The sequence below is a fragment of the Pomacea canaliculata genome, linkage group LG6 (assembly GCF_003073045.1).
Source record: "Pomacea canaliculata isolate SZHN2017 linkage group LG6, ASM307304v1, whole genome shotgun sequence".
Lineage (NCBI taxonomy): Eukaryota > Metazoa > Mollusca > Gastropoda > Architaenioglossa > Ampullariidae > Pomacea > Pomacea canaliculata.
The window spans coordinates 28,899,158-28,912,221 of record NC_037595.1 but is presented as its reverse complement, the minus strand read 5'-3'; the positions used below and the strand labels follow the sequence as shown (position 1 = coordinate 28,912,221).

Below are 13,064 nucleotides of genomic sequence, written 5' to 3'. Positions count from 1 at the left end.
ATTTCTGACCCGATGTTTACATCGTGTTCCTGACTGCTTTGTGCCTTAACCCTTTGAAGTGTCTCTTTCTACTTGAGAAAAAACAAGAAAGTAGATTGAGGTTTCATTTCCCGCACATCTTTCGCCAATATTTCTTTTCATCTTCTGTTGTTTTCGTTATTGATCTTAACTTCTTCATTCACAACAATAACCAATACTTCTAACTACAAATTCATTACTGCTAATTATGACTTGATTATTGACACCCTCATAATTAGTACTACTCCAGGTGCACTGTCCGTTATTTAAGCGATTGTTTCCCAAAATATCTTGATCAGTTGATGTGCACCTTCAACCCTCTGAAAAACGTTTCCCTTATTTCATTCTTGACTATTTTTCCTTTTATAGACAGAAAATGTTTGTGTTTAGAGTAACCAGGAAAACTGCTCTTACGGAATGTTTATTTACGGTGAGACGTTGGTTAAAGGGACTTAATCCACGTGTTAAGTGAAAGACTGCACACTTGTCTCCCTTGCGTGACATTCACACGAAAGAGGAGATGAATGCGCCTAGACTAATTAACCTTTCCTTTGACAAGAGCTGGAGATTAAATGCTAATGATTGAGGGTTCTTCATTCTTAAATGCAGACACTCATTTTTTATGACTCTTCCTTTTTTTTTTTTTTGACACTTTCTTTCTTTTCTTCTCTCTCTCTTCTTTCTCATTTCTCTCCCAACCGTGGTCTTTTCCTATCTTCGTTCAGTTCTTTACTTCCAATTGTGTCCACTGTTTGAAAGAAAAAATAATTGAATTGATTAGCCCAAGATTCATATTTCTATATATTTTCATCGCATTTTCAGAAATTATCCCCGGGTGTCATATTTCACATTGGTTGCAAATTATTTCCTTGATTTATTATACTTTGAGTATTTCCTTTTGTTTGTTTTTTTTGTTTTTTTGTTTTTGGTGCTGATAGCCATCTATCACTAAAAGCAATTTACTGGTAAATCTTGACTTCCTCAATTGCAAGTATTTTTTAGAAATGCCCATGGAAATAACAGATCTAAAAATAGAGACAATAGTGAATTCAGGGGGAAATTGAAAACTCTCTTCACAATTTCCTCCTTATCATCGACATCATATAGTTGTTAATCCGAAACCAACAAAGAGCGATTTCCGCGGGTCATTTTTGACTGGCGACATTTTATAACATCTCTTTTTTGACACTGAAAAACAGAGAGGAATAAAAGTAATGTTTAGTAATACCAACCTGCGCTGGCTCTGTGGTCAGTATGTTGGTCCACATGTTATGTAAAGTACGACAGAACCCAGAGCTTTAAGTTTAGTTTAGGTCTTATTATTTTATAACAATCTTTTCAAAAAAAAGTGCAGGTCTTTTTGTGTTTGTTGTTTGTTTTTGTTTGTTTTGTTTGTTGTTGTTTTGGGGTTTTTTGGGAGGGGGGAGGGGGATAAGAAAGAAAATGTCGGCACTCCGCGTTTGTACAATCCATGGCTCCGTCACCTAGCCGCTCAACCTCAAATAAATTGTCAGTTGTAACTTTTGTAACGAGCACACTTGCTGAAGATAACCGTTGATTCGTATTTGCCGTTGGTCACTGCAACCTAGTGTGACGTCACCGGGTAACCGTCACCTCGTCTAACGAGGAAGATGACTGAGGAAGGTTGTGCTCTGGCTGTGTGCATCGCTGACTGCATCAAGACTGGATGTTGTTGATGGAGCATCTGCTTCACAGTTCACAGTATTTCGGCTGCTGAGGCGACTTCAGGCCTGTCATGGAGTGCAGAGGTGGCGTCAGTGGATTTTTACTGCCTGTGTTGATGATCCTGTCTCTTTGTGAAGGTAAACATGACTATCCTGTCTCTTTGTAAAGGTAAACTGCAAGATTATGTTTTCTCAAATCTGGGTTCGCATACTTCTTCTGTCCTCGAGACACAGGCATTAAATCCTCCTCATGGATAGTTTATATCGAAAGGCCTCAGCCAGTTGCAGAGCTTTGACTACGCATAAGATAGAGTTTGTGTACAAAGGTGACGTCATTATATGGACCTTTGCCTGCGAGTATAGATGTTTATATGTGTTAAACTCGACAAAAGGTAGGTAATCACTGGGTTTGGGGAAATAGCATCTTGCGCTGAAGATTACTCATTTTTTAGAAAAACAAACTCTACTTCACTAGACCTTTAAATCTTCGAGTACAAATACACGAAGCAGCAAAGTTTTTCATTTCAACACAGAATACTCAACAAATCTTAAAATATATTTACAAAGGAAAATACAGATATTGACTTGGTTTTACTTTTTAACTACCCACTTAGTAGTGGTGGTGGTGGCTAGGTGTTGGTGGTGTTGATGATACAAATTTTAACGGAAATACAGCTTTATACATGAACTATCAAACTGTGATGGTTTCCTCAATACTGTGCTCCTTTGTAGTCATCTGAACGCAGGAAAATTCTGTTCTAGAATTCGTTTAAGGAACAGACAGGCGACGACTCGACAGAAACAATACGAGGAAGATTAACAATACAGACGATAAAGTCGCCAGTCTTTATAATCATCCTCATACTCGCAAATTAAAAACCGGTTTTCAAGGGTATTCTTTATATTTTACAATATTTCTCTTTGTACGCGTTTCTTTCATGTTTGAAGCGAAAGGAAGAGGAAGTTCTCATACACCGGACAACAATGATACAATAACCTCACTCATACACGTAGGAGCTGGGGATTTTTAGAAAGTAGTACATCCCACCCAACGCTACATTTCCTAGCTCTGTACTGGTTTGTAAGAGGAGGTGGAAATAATTTCCTAGTTCTTTAAAAAAAAAAAAACCGCCATAGTGATTGCACGTCATCCGATGAGATTGCTTGGTGCCAATAGACAGTCAACGCAATGTCTAAAATGTATAATAGTCATTGTCACTGGTAATAGTAATTCAACCAACATCTTTAACGGATGCAAGGGTTGCGTACACAGGAGTGTGTCTTACAAATGCCTGTTATTTTTTCTAATTGGTCCTCTGCCGATACAGATAGAGGTGGACTGGCTGTCCCTTGTACCTCTGCTAACGAAACTGCGGCGACAAACAAGGAGACAGGTGAGTTGAGACGGTTAATGGAACTGGTGCTACCTCACTTTCGAAGTAAATAGAAATTGAAAAAAAAAGAATTCTTTGTTAATTTGAGAAGTTGCTGTCTCTTAAGGGACTTTTGGAGTATAGTAAAACCTCTAGCTTACGTTTTTCATGTACTTTGAAGAAAAGGGCGGAGGTCAAACAAGAGATTTCCAGCTGTTGGTGCTCTACAATGTCGTTGCCCTCAGTCTTCTGCTGGCTGTCGCTGGGTTAGCGTACGGACTGAGTCAAAGGTGAGATACAAACACAGGTGAGCAAGAAAATGTTGACTCTTGCCTTTGTATATGTAGCAGTACATTGTCAAATGGCGTCAGAAACTGACATCATCGTCATGTGACGTCAAAATATAGCGTCACTGTCTAATGGCATCGGAAATGGCGTCACAGTCAAATTGTGTCACTAACAAATAACGTCGTAAAATGGCGTCAATGTCGAATGATGTCAGAGAAAAGTTTCTGTTACTTTCTTTCTTCATGCTTTCCTTTATTTTCTATTCCTTCTGCCTTCATCTTCTTTCTGTGTACGTTTGAGTTCGTATTTATGTGGGTATAGATGTAGGTGGGGAGGTAGGTCAATAAAATATGCATGCACGTATCTACTTAAACATTATGACAGAGTTCTCGTCTGTTGACAGACGAAAGACAAAGCATCAGGAGGAGACGGGACGGTCAGACGAGGTAGTGATAAACATGGCGGCAACAGGAGCCCGATCGGGGGCGACCTCTGCCAACATCAACTCCTACATCGATGCTGACGACTGCCGCATGTAAATAAACCACTGCCACATCTCATTTCCTTTTAGTCGTGTAGAACTTTTTATCTGGTTAAGTCTCTCTCTCCGTCCCTCTCTCTCTCTCCCGCCTTTGTTGTTCCATCTCCCTGTTTGTCTGTCTGTCAGTCGGTCTGTCCGCTGTTTGTAACTACCGCTTACACACTTTAGAGCAGTCTATGCTTCCTAGCTGCCCGCTACGTCACCTTAGCTAGTAGCCACCTAGCCAGCCAATGGCTGATTCGCTCGTGTCTTCTAGCCAATCAGTATCGTGCTCTCTTCCTTGCACTAAGGTCAGGGACGTGCCGTATGAGCATGTGAGTGTGTTTCAGGGTGTTGTCCTCGAGCTCGGCCTCCAGCCAGCGGCATCCGCAGAGTACCTCCCCACCTTCCAGGTAGTAAGATGCTTGGTGTCAAGATCAAACTCTTGGACGCCGTGATTTTTGTCTCTATTTAAAATATGAGCAGAAAAGCTGTAGATGCTGGGTGTCATGATTGAACACTTTGGAAACATCAGTTAAATCGGATACATATCGTCGAATATATTACTATGGTCAATGTTTCATATGAGAACCCTGTAAATATGTTCCACAACTATTCAAATATTCTAATGTGCCTATTTACAATGTTTAGAATGACTCATGATTACAATTATGCAAGCAATTATCTTTAATGCTTGAGAATAAATTTTGGGAGTGCCAGATGAAACTGAGGCAAAAGATTGAATCGCTCTCCTCCAGCAGGTACATCCTGGAGGTGCCACAAGACAAAGTTGACGCTCCCAGAATTGATGTCGAGAGTTCTCCAAACGATTTCCTCTATACAGAAGTTGAAAATCGACCTCCATGTTTGCCCCCCTCACGCCGAATGTCCGAGAGCACTAATAACAGGACTCGGTCCCGTGACATGACTCAAAAAAACCAAGAAGCCTTAGCCACGACCTCCAGGTGACTTGAAAATTTACCTTGTCCTTTTGGTACATTAATCTACACATCAGCGTCTTTTTCTCTTTGCCCACAGCAGTATCTCTCATGTGTTTGTGTGTTTGATTTTGGTATGTCTCCTAAGTATCGCAATACATTGACACATATTTTAACGCTGTTATATTTTGTAGTAAAAAAAAATTCATCTACATATTATGTATAGTACACATTACTTTTCTAGACACTTTTCTGAAGCACCAAATTCTACAGAGGCAGTAGCTCCAATCACACCCTCTGTAGATCATTCACTAAAGAGACGCATGGATGACTTTCTGTACACTGACATGAGCAGTCCACCGCCTTGCTTGCCTTCTCGCAAAATGTCTGGACAACTCGATGTCACTAGGACAAAGTCTCTGACCCTCCCTCGTCAGAAACTAGAGCTTCCCTCCACGAAATCCAGGTGAGCTGAGCCTACGTCATACTAGTACTTAGAATCTCGCCCTGCTCTTTCGCTAAGTGGGTTGTCTGATATATTTTTCATATCAATCATAAACATGTCAAAACACTGTAAATAATTTTGCTCGTTTTTAGATTTTCTTCAGCAGCCCGTGCAACAAAAAAATTAGAAAAGAAATTTTTTGAAAAGAGGGTAAATTCATGTGTATCTGGAGGCAGACCCGCCTCTTAGCCCTGTGTACGAAATATATTAACGGTCATTTACATCTGTACATCTTGATAAGCGTTATGGTTTATAACCGAATCTCGACATTTTTATTTCAGTTATGTACCTGAGCTGCATAGGACACTGAGCAAGGTCGGAGTGGCCGTACCTGGAGTTGAGAGTTCTCAGAAGACGAGAGTTACCTTCCAGAATGTGGTCAAGGAGCAATCCCAGAGTGCAGCAGCCTCATCTGTAATGGCGCCATCGGTCTATCGGATGGTTGTCAAGAAAAAGCCGAAGAGCCTAGGGCAAATGTACCAGAATCAGCCGGATCCAGACAGAGCCTCCAGGTGGGTTACAAAAAAACAAGACTATTTCTTTGATTGATCCATTTCCCAACGAGTTCATACACCAGAAATTTACACAATCTCTAAAGTCCGCAGTCTGGGAGGGCTTTGCATTTTAACAAAGGGATAGCGGACAGGTACATAACTATGCCAAAGTTGGAGGATGAAAACGTGTACAAAAATTTTGTGTCGACTGTTCCAGTCCGAGGGTAGAACGCCCACAAAAGACGAAATCCATGGCCCCGACTTTCATGAGCACCTCGCAGGGTCCTACTGTACGCAACACCTTGTCCATGGAGAAAAGGAGAACAGCTTGTCCTCCCATCAATACACAGAAGGCTGCAGACTTTGATGTCCTCATCCCGACAAAGTGTCTAACTATGGAGTCCACACACCCGTACGTTAATCAACTGACTCCAGGTATAACATCCAGGTGAGTCTTCAAACTTGCAGAGATGCTGGAGGAGAAAGAAAAAGTGGTCGAACCCAAAAATTTTGTACACAGTTTACAGATACAAGCTAGTCCAAATTTGTTATATAGGAAGATGTTTTCCGTTCTGTCCGTCTAGCTGTCTGTCGATGTCCCTTTTCTTGAAATGAAAATTTTTATATCTTTGGTTACTTTTTATTAACAAAATAATTTCTTAACGCCTTCCCTGACTTCTTACTATGATAAACACAGTGGGGGATTAATGTATAATGATTTCCGAATCACAAACTTAGTAGATAGCAACAGCCCAGTATTTAATGATCAAATAAACACTTTATCGGTAGCCAAGAGTCTCCATGGATCGAAGACAAAGAAGAGAATGATGCAAACTGTGTGGACAATGCCTCTCACAACACAAGTACTGATGATGACTACTACACGGAGGTTGACGACCCTCAGGAGTATGTGACTCCTATCCCGAGGCTCCCTGTCGATCCCGAGACTCCATCGCCAGCCACAGAACATGGCTACGTCAACGTGCCGCGTGCAGACAGAAAGTCTGAGTGAGTGAGGAATAATAAGTGATGCTTTGGTGGGACATTATTTTTAATTTCTGTTTGTGGAACACACACACGAGCACATGAACACTGTAAATACAAACTTCAAATGTATATATATATATTTTTTTGCTTATCTTTCAGACGAAGGACGAAGCCAGATAATTCTCTCTATCTGGACTGCCGCAAAGACAGTTAGCTCTGAATCGATGACACAGGTCGAAGGTACTGACAAGTCGGAGAAAGAGAGAGAGAGAGAGAGAGAGAGAGAGAAATTTCACTAGTCCTTACAAATGTGTTTATAACATTCACACATTGTTTCTACAACAGTTGAATTATTCTTGCGATCTGCTGACTGAACTGGTTCCAGTGCATTGTGGCTGAAATGGTTGAAGGAAATCAAGCTGAAATTGTTTAAGTAGATTAATATTGTGGCTGCAGAAGGGATTTAGAAGTTGGACTCAATCTTTTCAAACACTTTGGACAAGGCGTGGAGAATGGAAAGTTCACACTATTTAACTGTATATATTCTCCACAATTTTCAAAAAAAAAAAAAATGTGTATTTGTGTGCGTGTCTAAGAATTTCTTGTACATGAGTGTGTACGACTGTGTGTGCATGTGAGTGCATGGTTAAAACAGTGGATGCGGATAAACGTGAAAAAAAATTTGGTTTTTGAGTAAAACATCTCCTTTCAGTGCTTTGTTCAGTGGTGGTGTTAATTTTAATGAACATTGTGTTTGTGTCATCAACAACAAAGAGACAGGAGAGGTTTAGTAATAATAATACCAATGTCATCGTTTCTGTCTCTCTATCTATTCTGGAATTAACAATGGGTCGCCACTTATTTTCTAGAAATGCTAAAATCATGAAAACCAGTCCAGACCATCTTTTCAACACCCTCTCCACGACCAAGAAAAAAAAACATGCGGTTTAAGATAGTTTGCCACTGATTATTATTGGATTTTCTCTGTTGCTGTTGCAGTGAGGGATGTTTGATGATTTCATGGAACTTGCAAAACTGTTTACAGAAATTGCAGATTGTCTGCTTCTGCGTATTTCTCGACGAAAAAAAAAATTATTTAAGAAACAGCTACGTCCACCTGATTTTGAAACGTTCCCCAGAATTTATATTTTTTTTATTTTTGCTATATGACACAATTAACATGTTGATAATAAAAACAATAGTTTTCTGTCATTTGCTGTGTTTTCGAGAATTCTTTAATACATTTTTGCATAAATATAAGAAGAGAGCAGCAGATGATAAGGAACAGGAAAAAGGGAAAAAAAGAGAGAAAGAATATTTTTTGATTTTAAAAAAGTCAGCATATGATTTCCTCAATACATCTAATATCTGCTTATATTATTGCTAATTATATTTCTATTTTTTTCATCTTTTGAACTATACTTGTTCAAATTATTGAGATGTTCATAAATAAATATATCCAAGTCTTTAACTTTTATAGATGTTTTATTGCACTCCTATTCAAATTATATCTTTTCAATAAAAAAGTTTCAGTTATTGGCCAAGGCTGTTTGGGATGTTGCAAAAATTTCATTACCTTAATAAGTGATTCATTAGTCTCATGACAACACAAGAAATCCTTCCTGTAGATACAAAGTCCAACACACCTATTGCCGCCATCTTAATGAAGGACTCACTCTCCACTCCCTGTCAAACCTGTGTGTGTGTGTGCACGTTGCAAGTGTACACGTGACAGGGGCTGGGGTGACTATTGGGGACAGCAGGATCTGAAGAAAAACGAAACAGAGAGAACTGTATTTAAAAAAGCTTTCCTGTTTAGATTGCATACACACCCTGATGTCAACATGTCGTCAACGGCATTTGTACTTCCTCCTAAAATAGGATTCAACATCTAGAGAAAGGGAAAAAAAAGCGAGAGAAGCAGGGAGGGTGGGGACAGATGGTTGACAAACTTATACAAATTTTAATATATTCAATAATAATATCTAGCAATACATGCATAACCATATCTATATATTTAACTAACCGAAAGAGTTATTAGGATGGGCTCCTATATTCGTACATAATGTAAGGAAGCTGAAAGTTCCATAAGGTATGAGTAGGTCAGCCAAGCAAAGTCAACAACACCTAGATGTTAGTGTAGGATGAGGAACAAGGTTGAGACAATAACAAGCGGCAAACACAATCAAGTTTTTCACAAAAGCTTCGGGATTCTCTTGACTTTCACACGGGAAGATAAACGCGACAATATGTTATTGTCATGATGTTGCTTTGACGAGGAACCTAACATCACACAGTACTCCCTGCACCTCTCTCCTGAATATCTGCTTGTTTATTAGTTGTTATGTTGTGTGCGAAGGCTTATCAACAGGGAACGTGAAACTTACGTCAGTCACGTTACACCGTAACACTGTTACATGGGTTACGTGGCAGCAGAATATTCAGTTGGTTTTGTCTTGAGACATCGCCGTCATGATGTCGACTGTCGTCGTGCTCCTGCTGCTGGTTGTGGACAGTGGTAAGTGGTCAACTTTGAACTTGTGAATCAATCGTCTTGAGGTTGTGTCGACTTGTACTTGTGAAAATGCTGTTTGTTTGTTTGTTTGTTTGTTTGTTTGTTTGTTTGTTTGTTTGTTTGTTTGTTTGTTTGTTTGTTTGTTTGTTTGCTTGCTTGCTTGTTTTCGTACTTGCATCTGTACGTGCAGAGGTATATCGTGTGTGCGTAAGGACGACAAACAAAATATTGAACTCAACAATTTTTACAAGTGAATTATTTTGTCCGACTGACAATCACATCAGCAGTCACCTCGAAGAGCAAAATGGCCTCCACAGAGATAAGCTGCCAACCCGCCATCATCACCTGGGCGGAGTTCACATGTGACAGCACATGTAAAGACTGTGTTCACACGTCAAATGAACATGAACATAGCAACAACAGTTGCACATCCAGACAGTTGACCTCACAGGAAGTGTTTCTCGTCTACCATCACTGTCCAAGTCCAGGATGTCGTCTGGAGGCCGCGCCGGGTCTGATGGGTCCTGCCAAAGCAGATTACATGTGCTTGAAAGGTAACGGGAATGAAGAAACGGGAAACAGAATGCAAGGTGGGTTGTGGAAAGAATTAATGATTGCTCATATCACCGATCATAGCAGATTTGGTATCGTGAGCTCATCTAGCACAACGTTCTTTATTCTGCTTATAAACTACAGGCCATTGTTCTTCTTTCTAAATAATAAAATAAAATAATATTATGGCGTATTTACAAAGGACGTTACATCTATACAACTTCTTCATCAGATTTTTCACATGTAAGAAGTCATACTATTATAATGTGGTCCTCTTCCCCCATTATGTGTATAATGCGAGCCTTCGCACTCGATTTGCATTTTGTTTTGTTTAGTTGTAGGGAGGTGGTTAGTTTTGGTTCGTTTTTGCTTTGGCTTTCGTTTGGTGTAAGTTTTGCTTTGTGTGTTTGTACTAATTAGAAATTGAGTGAAGATTTTTCTAGAAATATTTCTGTTATAGGTGACATAGAGATCGTGGACCCGTGTGAAGAAGGCAACTACACCATAACCTCCGTCAACTTCCTCTACGGCTACCACCGCGTCGTCAACACAACCAGTGACGTCACATGCTCGTGCTCACTCACTAAACTCAATGACTCCAGTCCCCTCAATATCAAGGCCGTCAATGCCTACAGTTTACAGCATGTGAATAACAAGCTTCCAGAACTTACTATAGAGCACGATAATAAAAAGGAACGTGTTAAGAGCTCTTTCCTCAGATTTTATTATCACTACACAACGACAAACATTCACTGACTCTCACTGTATCCTCGGATGACAGAATTGGCAGGATGTGGGTCAGCGTCTCTCAGCAAGGTATATTGGCTGGCTTGATGGATGGATGGTATTGGTTGATAGAGGTGTGGCAGCGTGTGTTAGAACTTTCTTGTATCTGTGAGTTAGACTATTTTAGTGCGAATTTGTTGTGTAAAACAAACAGGTGCAAAAAACAAACCAACCAATGAAAAGAAGATGCCTCTTAAAGGGAAAGAAATTCTTTTTCAAAAGGAATTCTCAAATATTATACTCTGTTCATTTTAATAAACTTTTATTGTTGGGACACAGGACAAGGATCCTTTTCTGTTCAATGCGCCGCTGTTTCGGGATTTATTCCTGTCGGCACTCAAGAAACAGGTAATGCTGATGTATCTCCTTGAAAATTACCTACACGTATCACCTTATGTGTTTTGCCAATTTATCATTTAAAACATCTTGTCATTAAATTCTCTCTTCCTTGATCGCAGATAACGAATTTGACAATACCAAACCTATCTTCTACTACATTGTTTGAATTGTAAAGTTTATAACTGATCTTTGTTGAATAGAAGTAATTGGTTGAATTACAAAGCAATTTGGAATAATGTTTTATTAATTAGTTCAGACCTCACTTGTGAATGTCGCCAAAGTTCCCTGGATACTTTCTGCCCAAGTCGGAGTAGACACCTTCGTTGTCATCTGCCTGATCGTATTCTCCATATTTTTCTGGAGAAGGTAAATATGTCTTAACCAATTGTCCACTTCAGTATTTCATATCTATAAAAATATTTTCTGGCTGTAGGCTTCAGCCTGTCAGTAAGCATCACACTGTATCCAGCACATTCTATTATTGCGTCCCTCTTCTGATAATATTCGAGTACTGGGCACAAAGTGCTGCCAATAACAATCCAGCTGCATTGCGGATAAATATTGACGAAACCTCGTATTAGTTTTAGTAATGAGACTACGTATAATAACACGATGACAATAATAATCAGGAAATGGAGGAAGTCATCACGGGAAGAATGGGAAAGTTATAACTTTTGAAATTTTTACAGAAAACTGCAGAGAATGAGCTCGTTGGACGGGGCTGGGAGGAGCAAGAAGCAGTCTGAACAACTTGCAGCCTGCGACATGGTAGGTGAGAGAGGTCACATGACTCTCAGGCACGTCGACACGTCACGTGACAGCCAGGTGCGAAATGCTACTTCACTGTGTCTGAGACTTTCACACAACATCGTGCATGCTGGCCTCAGAGAACAGAGGCTTCACGAGTGCTTGCTATCAATGAGTGTGCTCCTATAGTCTGACATCACCCTCACCTTCGTGCGGAAAGACATCAAGTCATGGCGTTCGCTGATTGCTTGCTCATTCTTTTAATAGACAAACAGGACACAAAGCTGAAAAACTGATAAACATGAAATGGCTTTGAGCAATAACAGATACCTAAAATTTTATCTACTGCATTTAATGTACAATATTATATATCTGCAGTTGTACACGAAGTTTCTTGGCTTTTATTTTGAAATAAATGTGATATTAAAATATTACTAGTTTCTCTGTTGCAGTAAAAATATTTTAATAATATTTTTTTAATAATTCCGCACAAACTTAAAACTGAACTATACAACACCACACTCCATTCTCGACAGTCATTCTTCGAAGGGAGACGACCCGGCACATTGTTTCTTATGCTGCTTGCAGAGTTACTTCCCGTATACGGGTCTAAAAAACCCACCAGTAACAGAAAATAATAATAAGACGCACAAAAATAATTAAAATAATTAGCATAGTCTGTTACCTTCTGATAGACAAAAGGAGTAGGTATAGTAAATGTGGTTGCTTGTATGTGTGTATGTATGCGTGTCTGCCTACATAATATGCATGTTTGTAGGTATACGTATGTTTCATGCTTGTGCACACATACACACGAACACGCACCTACTTCTTCTCTTCCTCTTACAGTCCAAGACAACTGTGTGTGTGTGTGTGGAAGTGAATGCATGGGACGAATTTGTGTTTGTATGATGGAGTCCGATTTGTCACTTTACTTTCTTGTGTGCAAGTAACTACTGTCTCCATCATCGAAGGGAACAAAATAAGGGAAGTGATCCGCTTCTGCTGCTGGACCGGACATGATACAAAGACTTTCTCAACACGTGCAAGGTTCAAGCCGAAAAGCCTGGGACGACTCAAGTTTGTGTCAGAAATAGTATTCTGCCAAAAATACTTCCTCGTTCAGACATTTTGAAATCAGCTGCAAAGTAGTTAAATGTCCTCAATGTTATTAAAGGGGGATAATCGTGTGGAGGAAGTATTTTTATGCAAGTTTTCTAGTAAACAAAAGGCTACTGTCAAACCGACAAACGCCACATATTTAATAGTATACGTTGTTTATAATAGTCAAACACGTGTAGAACATACATACACTCT

General features: G+C 39.6%; 2 protein-coding genes across 2 annotated transcripts; both read left to right on the top strand.

Annotated features, from left to right (window-relative positions):
• Positions 1-1,488: 1,488 nt before the first annotated feature.
• On the top strand, positions 1,489-8,020 carry LOC112566761. Its single transcript, XM_025243103.1, has 11 exons — positions 1,489-1,841; positions 3,032-3,097; positions 3,258-3,366; positions 3,768-3,899; positions 4,235-4,297; positions 4,643-4,849; positions 5,067-5,288; positions 5,609-5,839; positions 6,039-6,269; positions 6,611-6,829; positions 6,968-8,020. Exons 1-11 carry the CDS (start codon positions 1,775-1,777, stop codon positions 7,020-7,022), a joined length of 1,602 nt encoding a protein of 533 aa, XP_025098888.1. The 5' UTR covers positions 1,489-1,774; the 3' UTR covers positions 7,023-8,020.
• An 876-nt stretch (positions 8,021-8,896) lies between these two features.
• LOC112567004 lies at positions 8,897-10,631 on the top strand. Its single transcript, XM_025243436.1, has 3 exons — positions 8,897-9,326; positions 9,608-9,913; positions 10,336-10,631. The coding sequence occupies exons 1-3, from the start codon at positions 9,281-9,283 to the stop codon at positions 10,629-10,631; spliced, it is 648 nt and encodes a 215-aa protein (XP_025099221.1). The 5' UTR covers positions 8,897-9,280.
• Positions 10,632-13,064: the final 2,433 nt, after the last annotated feature.

What these genes read in the sequence shown, in the direction of transcription:
- LOC112567004 (XM_025243436.1), top strand. Translation starts at nt 9,281, where the DNA reads ATGATGTCGACTGTCGTCGTGCTCCTGCTGCTGGTTGTGGACAGTG. An exon ending in GCTGCTGGTTGTGGACAGTG is followed by an intron (nt 9,327 to 9,607) that starts GTAAGTGGTCAA and finishes CAATCACATCAG; the next exon opens with CAGTCACCTCGAAGAGCAAA. An exon ending in AACGGGAAACAGAATGCAAG is followed by an intron (nt 9,914 to 10,335) that starts GTGGGTTGTGGA and finishes TTTCTGTTATAG; the next exon opens with GTGACATAGAGATCGTGGAC.
- LOC112566761 (XM_025243103.1), top strand. Translation starts at nt 1,775, where the DNA reads ATGGAGTGCAGAGGTGGCGTCAGTGGATTTTTACTGCCTGTGTTGATG. An exon ending in CTTCCCTCCACGAAATCCAG is followed by an intron (nt 5,289 to 5,608) that starts GTGAGCTGAGCC and finishes TTTTTATTTCAG; the next exon opens with TTATGTACCTGAGCTGCATA. An exon ending in GATCCAGACAGAGCCTCCAG is followed by an intron (nt 5,840 to 6,038) that starts GTGGGTTACAAA and finishes CGACTGTTCCAG; the next exon opens with TCCGAGGGTAGAACGCCCAC.